At 50.7% G+C, this 9,639-nt stretch overlaps 2 protein-coding genes across 2 annotated transcripts in view; one reads left to right on the plus strand and one right to left on the minus strand.

Annotated features, from left to right (window-relative positions):
• The first annotated feature begins 2,245 nt into the window (after window positions 1-2,245).
• Window positions 2,246-4,525, plus strand: LOC121675063 (basic salivary proline-rich protein 1-like). Its single transcript, XM_042050034.1, has 4 exons — window positions 2,246-2,438; window positions 2,542-2,765; window positions 3,369-3,967; window positions 4,399-4,525. The coding sequence occupies exons 1-4, from the start codon at window positions 2,246-2,248 to the stop codon at window positions 4,523-4,525; spliced, it is 1,143 nt and encodes a 380-aa protein (XP_041905968.1).
• A 3,107-nt stretch (window positions 4,526-7,632) lies between these two features.
• PITX2 (paired like homeodomain 2) overlaps window positions 7,633-9,639 on the minus strand; it is a 4,678-nt gene continuing 2,671 nt past the window's right edge. The window contains exon 3 of the mRNA XM_042049948.1: window positions 7,633-8,936. Within this exon, the coding sequence (XP_041905882.1) occupies window positions 8,373-8,936 (564 nt within the window). The 3' untranslated portion in view covers window positions 7,633-8,372. The remainder of the gene's footprint in view (window positions 8,937-9,639) is intronic.

The raw sequence follows: 9,639 nt of genomic DNA on the forward strand, positions 1-9,639 counted from the left end.
AATTAAGTACTCCATTGTCATGGAAAGAATTGTTAGAGCTGTGCTCCAGTTTCAGAAGCCTTTTTGTTCAGAAGACAGAATAATGCAACATGTCCTGTGCCCTAGATAATTCAAAGGAAACACCCCGTAAGTTTCTGAGAACCTACAACTGTCAGTTAATGAGCAATGAGACCACTCTTAGAGGTAATTAATACCCCTTTTTGTTGTGAAAAAAACCCAAACCAAAATAAAACAAAACCACCCTTTTCAGTAGGAGCCAATTTTTCTGCTCTGCATCAGGGGGTGAAGTTTTAAGCAGCATCTCAGGTGCATAGTCCAGGACTAAAAAAATGACCTGTGCTATGAAACATCCCTCCCCAAGCCCTTTACTTGGACTCACTGAGCCATAGCTGTTGACATGTGAGAATGGCTGTTGCCCTGATCGTGTCACGCCAACATTATTTGTCGGGGATGTTGCCGGTCACCCACTGATTACAAGCTAAAGTCTCTGACCTCCTGGCTCAGCCAGCAGTTACAAGTACATCAAGTAGGACAAAGGTGTCCCTTAACATCCAAATAAACCATAAGAATAAAGCTCAGCTGCCTGTTGGTGTTAACAAAACACATGGAGTATTTTTATCTCTGGAAAGCTATTTCCTATTTGTAATACTACTTGAAACCCCTTCCAAGTTTTCATTTGATGTTTCTCGCATTCATATATTTTATGTATCTTATTTTCATTTTCCAAACATGGTTATTAAAAAATGTTCTCAGGGTGATGGGCCTTGTGGTAGGAATTTCTGTTTTGGGGAAAGAATGCCAGAGTTGGAGATTTTTGCCAGAAGGATGTGAAAGCTGAAGGAAATAACAATGACTGGGGCTAGAGATTTGTCACAGGGAGTTAGAACATGAAAATTTACAGTCTGGCCATGAGAGAGTCCAGGCTAAAGCTATGAATTTATAGGAAGCTTTGCCAAAAGCTGGATACTATTATTTTACTCAAACTCTGTTTTGCTTTGCATGAAAATTTTTTTTTAAAAAAATTGAGAAATGCCAGAGACTTTGGCTCCGCATATAGAAGAAAGAGGTCAGAAAAGCCACCTCCTTCTCCACTGCTCTTCCCATCCCAGCTGAGGAGTGGGAAGCACGCATGACCTTCCCTGGAGAAATCATGGGAATTCAACCACCCCAAACCTCGTAGGGAGGGTTTCTGCTTGCTTGGGAACTGCCCTTGCACTGAGCACTGCCAGCTCAGGCTCTTCTGTCTTCAAAGGAGCACCAAACGGGCTGGGACCCACTCATAATGACACGTCGTCCTCCAGCCTGGCAAGAAATTCCTTCATTCCTTAGTTCTGCATCAACCAAAGCAGATGCAAGAGTTTGTAGCTTGGAAGGTTGAAAACTACATTGTCACAGGCTTGTAGATTCCTCCTCCTCTCCAGATAATGCATCCTTGAAAGTGCCCATCAAGGTTTTTCGTAACGGAAAGGCTTTTTACTCCTTTATGCTTTTGTTGTCCCAGTGACATTAGTTGTTGGTGGGCTTGGTTTTTATTAGTTGAATGAAGCAAAAAAGTTCTCTTCACTTTTATCTTAAAAGTACGAGATCTGGATCTGCTGGAAAATTACTTGTGAGATCTCTGGATCTCTTTCTTGCACAGAAGTAGCCACTTATATTTATTGCTTTCCATATGGCCGCAATCCAGCAAATCACTCAGGCATGTGAATAACTTTCAGCATGGAAGTAGTCCCTCGTGAGGCAGTGGGACTACCACCACACTAAATATGCACATCAAGTGATGAACTCGGCTCCACCCTCGTGTTTTCCCGAGTGCTGCCATTTCTCCATATACACACCCAGCAGGCCAGGGGGCTTGTTCCTCGGGTTCCTTTCCGATTGCGTAAATCTCAGCAGCAGATTTGAATTGTGGGCTACGCTCTCACTGACCCTTGCCCGTGTCTGCCCACCGAGGCTATGCAGTACTGCGCTCCAATCAGATTAGATATTCTTCCTCTTTTCCCTTTAATCCCGAGAAAAATATGTAACGAATTTGCAGGGGGGAGCCTTGATGAGTTTTATAGAGCCTTGCTGCAGTGTATGAGTAGCTCTTCTTATCGCAGGCGCAGACACAGACCCCTCGAAGGGCGGGAGCAGCAGGGACAGCTGCGAGCCGCCCCACCTAGGCTGGCCCCGGGCGGTGGGGGCTCTGCCGCCCTGGAGGGTTGAGGGCCGGGCCTGTCCCGCTTGTTCTTCTCCTCGCCGTAGTATGGAGAGAGCGAGGCGGCCCCAGCGCCCCGACGGTTGCGACCCTCGGGGCTCCCCCGAGAGCTCACCTCACGGGGGGCTGAGACTGCATCCCAGGGCTTGTGGACCCAGGGTTAGGACCGCAGACAGCCAGTGGGATTTCGAGGGAGAGAAAAGGGGGGAGAGGAGGGAATGGCAAATACTACGTAGCAACGGTAAGACGTGAAGCCGAGAGCACTAAGTGCATACCAGGATTTATAGGTGGACTTTACAGGACGTTTTACTACAGCCTGGGAGATGATTCATTTTTATACATAGCCTATTACACCGCGGGGCCGCTCCAGCCGGTTAATGTTCAACGCGGGCCGGGCTTAGCGGTGGGCGCAAGTCCGCGGCCGCGGAAGGGGCTGCGGCCATCGGCCTCGCTCTATGCCGGGCCCCGCCACAGCCCCTCAGCCCCTGGAGCTGAGGTCAAACGCCAGGAGACACTGGAAGGCGATCACGCCCCCCCATTCCTATCAGGCGTGGGTTTCACCGTCCCGGTGTGTGCATGGCCAGTCCCAAAGCGTCCGGAGCATCCCTCCCATCTGCGGGCGGCGGCTACAGAGCGCAGCCCACACAGCACTCTGTATGTGTGTGCGCATGTGTGTCTGTGCGTGTTCGTGTAAAGTACACGTGTGTGTGCAATCGACACGCGTGCGTGTATTACACATGTATGTGTGCATATATGCGCGGGAGTGAACCTGAGGCGCTTCCCCGCTGCACTCCGGCTTGGTGGGGACACTCAGGGCCGGGGCCGGGTCTCTCCCACACTCTTGCACACTCTTTGCACACTTGCGCACACACAGGGCTCAGACGGCTCCTTCCTCGGAGCCGCGCCCCGCCGCCGGGGCAGGGGGCTGACTCCAAAGGGCGCTCAGGTCTTCCTCACCGCCGGAGCGAGGCACTCGCGGCCTCCGGCTCCCGGGTGTGCTACTGGGGAGTTTGTGGCTTTTTTTTTTTTTTTTTTTAAATCCTTTTATTTTTTTCTTTTCTCCTGGTTTCGGGTTGGCCATCAGCCGCATCCATACCCCGCTCCCGACGGGAGGCTCTAGCCGCGCAAATCGCGCCGCTAGCCCAAAACTCCCGGGGATACGGCTTTGTAGAGTCGCGGCCGCGCAGGGCCTGCCGAGCCGCCCCCTCCCCGCGTGGGGTCCGGCCCAGGCTCTTGCCGAGGCGGTGCCGCGGGAGGATACGTGTCCCCAGCTCGGTCACGCTGCCTCCTTCCCGTGGGGCTGAGGACGGTGAGGCCCCGCTCTCCCGCTGCCACCGCCGGGTGCGTCGCTAGAGCTGCCGGGCACGGGCTGGCGGCGGCCGTGCGAGGTCGCGGGGCCGGGGTCAGGCCGGTGGCCCCCCCGCGCAGTCACAGCCCGCCCTCCGAGAAGGCAGGCGCGGCTCGGATCCCTCTGTGGCTGCGGCAGCGTTTGCCCTGCCCCGCCTGGCTCCGCGGCGGCGGCAGCGACCCGCGCTGCCCCCTGCACTTCGGGGCAGGCGGGGGGTGGTCACAGCCGCAAGGGCGAAAGCGACCAAACAAGCCACCCTCGTCCCCGAAATCACGGATCGACCAGAGGGACGTTCGTCGAGCACCTCCAGAGGGCTGGCTCCCTGCGCAGGGGCGCGGAGCACCGGCTCCGTCCTGCCCGCTCCAGTCCCGCGGATCTGCCTGGCACGAGTGGTGCCGAGGTCCCGAAAAGCGGCCTCAAATGTCTTTATTTTTTCATTCAAAACCTCCAACAAAATAAAACACACAAACAAAACAAAACAAAACAAACCCCCGAAAATCAAAAAATATTCCCTTACCGCTTAAAATTTTCAAGTTAGAGTTTATTTTATTTCCCCTCTCTTAGAAGTAGATGCAGAAGGCTGGAGAAATTAATTCCAAAAGGGGGTTCGCATTTAGAAAACTTCAGATTTAGCAATCAATTAGTCCGGCACTGTATGGAGCTCCGAAGGTGTAAATCCTTCCAAGTTTCTGGATTATTGACTGTTACGCTCTATCGGGTGCCCAATATCCAGACCTACATATGTAATACGCGTACCAAAGCAGGCATTTAGCAAGGTAAATTATAGGCCCCGAAAAAGCGTGTTAGCGCCAGTGCTGTGAGCCGGGCCCCTGTCCTCCCTCCTTGTCTTAAGCCGGGATGTGAGACCCCCCCTCCACGCCACTCGCACACCCCCCGCAACCCTGTCCGCGCCGGCGGGGGAAGGCGGGCTGCAAACCTGCAAGTGCCGTCGCCCCCGCTCCACAACGGAGCATTATTGAAAGAAAAAAAAATGCCTCCGAAAGCAGTTTTATTGAAGAAAAAAAAAACAAACCAACAACAAACCCTTTCCCGGGCTCAGATGTCAACTATTTTCCCAAGGAAGTTACTTCCCTCCAAAAATGCTAATGAATGTCTAAGGAAAAAAAAGTTCTTTTTTTTATAGGTAGAAACAACTGTACAGGTATGTAAAGATCGGTATCTCGCTGGTTTGGGAAGGCACACGCGGATGAGCACTCACGTACTAAAAACAAAGCAAGTAAAGGACAACGGGAAGCACAGACAATAATCAAAAGGAGATACATCCATATCTGAGCGTCATTTTGACCTTTGCGAGGCGAGGCACTCCGATCTGACGGCCAGGGACTCGCGCACGCCGCCGGGGTTCAAAGTGCGGGAAGGCACCGTCCGAAAACAAAAGAACGGAGCCGCACCGGGATACGGGCCCGGGGCCAGTGCGGGGACAGGGAGCCCGGGAACCCCCGGCCCCGGCTGGAAGGGGCGCGCTCCCGGCGCCGCTCCGCGGCCGCGGCCGCAGCACCGATCGGGGGGTGGTGGGGGCTGCGCGGGCCGGCAGGACTGTGGATTGGGATGTGGATTGGGATGTGGATTGGGAGGCAGACGGCGCTGCCCGCTCGCACGCCCCGCGCGGGGGGTTGCGCAGCAGGCAGCCTGAATCGGCCTTTCCGAGGGTCGAGGGGGGTGCGAGGGGGTGTGAGCCCCTTGTTTAACCATTCTCCCCCCCACTTCTGCAAATAGATATTTTGCAAATTCCCCATTTCGTTGTGGCTCTTTCTCCCCCTCTTTGCGGCCTCCATTGTTCCAGGTTCACACTGCCACCGCCGATAAGGAGAAGGAAAGCCCCCGGAAAAAAAAAAAAATGAAAGAAAAAAAACCCCACCACGACCCAAGATTTTGATTTACGACCTAATCAAAACATTATATCTTTGGTCAAGTGGCGCAGAAAAATGATGACCCTCAAGGCTTCAGCTAGGGGGAGAAAGAGAAATTCAGATTACTCTCGGAGTGATTTATGTCCTCTCTGAGCGGTCACGTTGATTTTTCATCGTTTGAGCCATTACACAGTAGACTGAAAAACTCTGATCCAATTTTTTTTTTTTTTTTTTTGGTCCGGAATCGGTATATATTATTCTTCTAAATGTATATGCATATACTATGTATTATATATCTAATATTTCTCCACGCACACACATATTCTAAATATATATATATACCGACATTTTATATGTATATATATATATTTATATTTATAAGAGAGGACTATAAATAACCAAAGCTACCGAGAAGAAACGAGAGCCGAAAAAAGCGTGTAAAATACCGTGCCGAAACCCGCAGCGATCCGCTCGCTGATTTCCAAGCCCGTCCCGCCGAGAGGGTTTGGGCAGAAAAGCTCTCTCGTTTCTCCGGCTCCCCCGATCCCCGAGGGGGGCTCCCGGGCTGCCAGCCCTTCGCCGCCGTCACCCTCAGACCTTTCGCCCGCAGCCCAGTGAGGAAGAGGAGGAGAAGGAGGAAAAAGGGGACATTTTTGGCAGCTCCTGGCACTCACCGGGTGAGGTGTTGACACGGTGCGAAAAAACCGAGGGGAGCGGCGTTGGGTCGGGGAGGCGGCGAGGCCGGACAAGAGGGGGGGCGGCCTCCCGCCTCCCCCCGTCCCAAGCACGGAGGTTCTTTCTCTCCATCGACCCCCTGGCAAGAACACACGGAGGAAAAGAAAGCAGAAAGACGCGTAAAATACTAAAATAATTTTAAAGCCCCCAACCTCGCAACAAAATGAGAGAGATGAAAAAAAAATCTAATAAAAATGTGATGAGGAAGGAAAAAAAGGGGGGAAAGAAAATAAAAATAAGGGGTGTTAAAAGGAAATAAAAAATGAGGGGGGGGGGGAAGTGGAGGTTGGGGTTTGTCCACACTGCAAGTGGACCCACGGGAGAATACCCTGATTTCGTGTGGGGGAAGCATTTTCCTCGTGGGAAAGCGCGGGGCGCTGACCTCTCCCCTCTCCCTCTCTTCTCTACTCGTCTAACCGCTGGGGGGGAAGGAACCCCCTCCGCCGTGTCCGCCCACCCCCGGGCTACCTCGGCAGCTCCTCCCGACCTCACAAAGGCGCGCAACGAGCGCGCAAAGGCCGCTCAAGGAGCAAGCTCGCCCTCACCGCGTAGAATTTCCTCCCTGCCGTCCCCTGCGCCCCTCGCCACTTTACGCGCCCGCGGAATTTCTTCGTGTCTCGATATTCCCGCCGGATCCTGCGGCTGCCCACCCTCTCGGCAGCCCCTCCTCGCCCGCCCGGGGTGTGAGCCGATGGGAGGGCCGAGCAGCAATTCATCTTGATTTGTTTCAATTGTCTGGCAATGGCAAAGTTATAATCCTGTATAATTTCACGAACAAGCAGGTTGAGAATGAATGGGTCAATATTATTTAAAACAAAACACACGAGAGCACGACCTTTCCCTTCAACGACGTGTTGCAGCACGAAGTCGCAGGAAACTCGGGCTAACCTCTCACCCCCCGCGCTCCACGGGGTTGCGGTTATTTGGGCTGCTCTTTGTTTCTCTTCATGTCTGAAAGGGGGATTTGGAAATAGAAATGTAATATTACATGAAGGATCTCCCCGCTAAAGGGAAAGAAGGTGAGCGCAGGGGGCGGCAAAGGGGACAGATTATTTTGAACAGGAGCAGTTTGTTTGCAAGCTGGCTTCTTAAAATTCCCTTTTTTTTTTTCCTCTCCCACTCCCTTTTCTTTAATGTAATAAAAGCTTCCTTCACAGCAGGACAAATTTATGCTCGAGATGCAGCAACTTTGTGGCTGGTAATTCTCGAGTTCAATGATGGCAAATAATCCATTTTCTCGGGGCTGCGCAGAGGAAAAAATGGACCCAAGAGATCCAAGTCCCATGTTTCTCTAGTATGCAACGTTAGTACGAGGGATATTTTTTTTTAATGCGGAAAAAAAATGCCAGCATTTATTTGTATTGCAAAAGTACTACCCCGAGTTGCCAGAGAATGAGATCCAGTGTCAACTATCAGTCAATCATGGCAGACTAGTTGCTGCTGCACAGCTTGGCTCAGTAAATAAAAAATCCAGACAGAACTGTATGCTGTATATTTTACTCCCATGAAATAAAACACATTTTTTTTTCATGTTTGCTGAAAAGTAAAACAATAATATTGTACGAAATGTTATACACAGGGCATGTTTTACATTGCAATATCAGAAACATCATTGCATCCACCAGAGGTACTATTCTAAAACTGATATTCACACAATTTTTTAATAATTATATGTTAGAAACATACAGTGTCGCATTTAGTATATACATTCCCTTGCTCGCAAGCGAAAAAATCCTAATCGCTTCTGTGTAACATGCTTTATTTTAAAGCCTAACCTTTTAAAAACACTGTTGTGATATTACTAACAACTGCTTTTATAAAATTAATTTGACATTTCGATATATATACATCCTTTCAGTCATTTTTATGTTAACAATGCTAAACTTAAAAAATAACAAGCTTATAGTAACATTAAAATGTCATATCATATCCAGTCAAACATTTGTCCATATATATATATATATATGTCCTTGTAACTGTTGAAATACTCTTAGTGAAAGAAAGATCTCAGAATCTGTAGGAGGTCCTTTGAAAACAAAGGAACTATCTTATTTCAGTGGTTTCCTCTTTTTTTTTCCTCCTCTCTCTCTTTCTCTTCCTCTCTGCCTCTGATTTTTCCTCCTTTCTTTTTCTCTCTAGTGCCCATTACTTTCTAGTGAAATTCTCAGTCTCTGCGGGAAATGGGGAGAGATTCCCACGCAGTGTTTCCTACTTGGATATTTCACACGGGTCTGTCCACCGCGTACTGGCAAGCGCTCAGGTTGGAAGCGGGGTTCTGCACACTGGCATAGCCAAAACTGGAGTGCTGCTTGGCTTTAAGTCTCAGACTCGCCAAGCTCGAGTTACATGTGTCCCTATAAACATACGGAGGTGTTGGAGGAGCATAAGGACAGGCTGGCGTTGGCACTGCAGAATTTAGGGAGGGATTGCTCAAGTTGTTCAAGTTATTCAGGCTGTTGAGGCTGGAGCCGGGCACCCCGGTGACTGCAGAAGGTACCATGCTTGAAGACATACTCATGGAGGATATGGAGTTTGGAGGGGAGAACATGCTCTGAGAAGACAGAGGGTTGACATTCATGGAGTTGAAAAAAGGAAAGCTTTTGGTGGAGAGGGAGGCAGAGGTCAGGCCCTTGGCTGCCCAGTTGTTGTATGAGTAGCCGGGGTACATGTCATCGTAGGGCTGCATGAGGCCGTTAAACTGCGGACCGAAGCCGTTTTTGCAGAGCTCGGCTTGCTGGTTCCTTTCTCTCTTTCTCCATTTGGCTCTGCGGTTCTTGAACCAAACCTTTGGAAACGGGGGGAGAGGAAGGGAGGGAGATGCGAGTTAGTCAGGAACCACCACCGCCGCCGCAGCCCTTTGCAGGTTCTCGGGGCAACAGCCGAGCCTGTCCCTATAGAAGTTATATATAAAAAGGTATACGAATATATATATATATATATTAATATATCTCCACATATATAGGTTCACCTCCTCCTCTGTGGAACCCTGCGCTGGGCCGGGGCAGGGATGCGCTGCCGGACAGCCGAGCATCCTCGGGGCCGCCCGGGTTTAGCAAGGCAGATTCATGGCCGCATCATTCCACTCTTACCACAGCCCCCCCGTCCCCCCTCCCAATCCCCCTGAAGCCCTCCACATAATTTGTGATGCTCTAATTCGCGCCACAGAGGCCAACGCTTCCTTCTTATTCTCTCTCTTCTCTCCTGCCCCCCGCCCCTTCATTTCTCTCTTGGGGTTTCCCCCCCTCCTTCTCTCTTGGCTTTTTCCGTACTGAAGCCATCCAGGAAAAATACAAAAGTGCAGAACCGAGAGTAAAACGCCTGGAAACCCGCGGAATATTTAAGGCGATGGTACGGGAAAGGAGGGGGAAGCCAGCAACTAATAAATCGTCGCTTCAGTTTGTTAAAGCTGCAAGTTCCTCTAGCGTGAAAGCTTCCAGAACCGAAAACCACTTTCTAAACAAACTTGTTCGACTGCTCTTTGGGGGGGG

This window comes from Corvus kubaryi, unplaced genomic scaffold, assembly GCF_017639235.1.
Source record: "Corvus kubaryi isolate FWS band 111438036 unplaced genomic scaffold, C.kubaryi_AGA036_p1.0 71, whole genome shotgun sequence".
NCBI classification, from domain to species: Eukaryota; Metazoa; Chordata; class Aves; order Passeriformes; family Corvidae; genus Corvus; species Corvus kubaryi.

What these genes read in the sequence shown, in the direction of transcription:
- LOC121675063 (XM_042050034.1), top strand. Translation starts at nt 2,246, where the DNA reads ATGGAGAGAGCGAGGCGGCCCCAGCGCCCCGACGGTTGCGACCCTCGG. An exon ending in GCAAATACTACGTAGCAACG is followed by an intron (nt 2,439 to 2,541) that starts GTAAGACGTGAA and finishes TTTTATACATAG; the next exon opens with CCTATTACACCGCGGGGCCG. An exon ending in GCGTGGGTTTCACCGTCCCG is followed by an intron (nt 2,766 to 3,368) that starts GTGTGTGCATGG and finishes ACGGCTTTGTAG; the next exon opens with AGTCGCGGCCGCGCAGGGCC.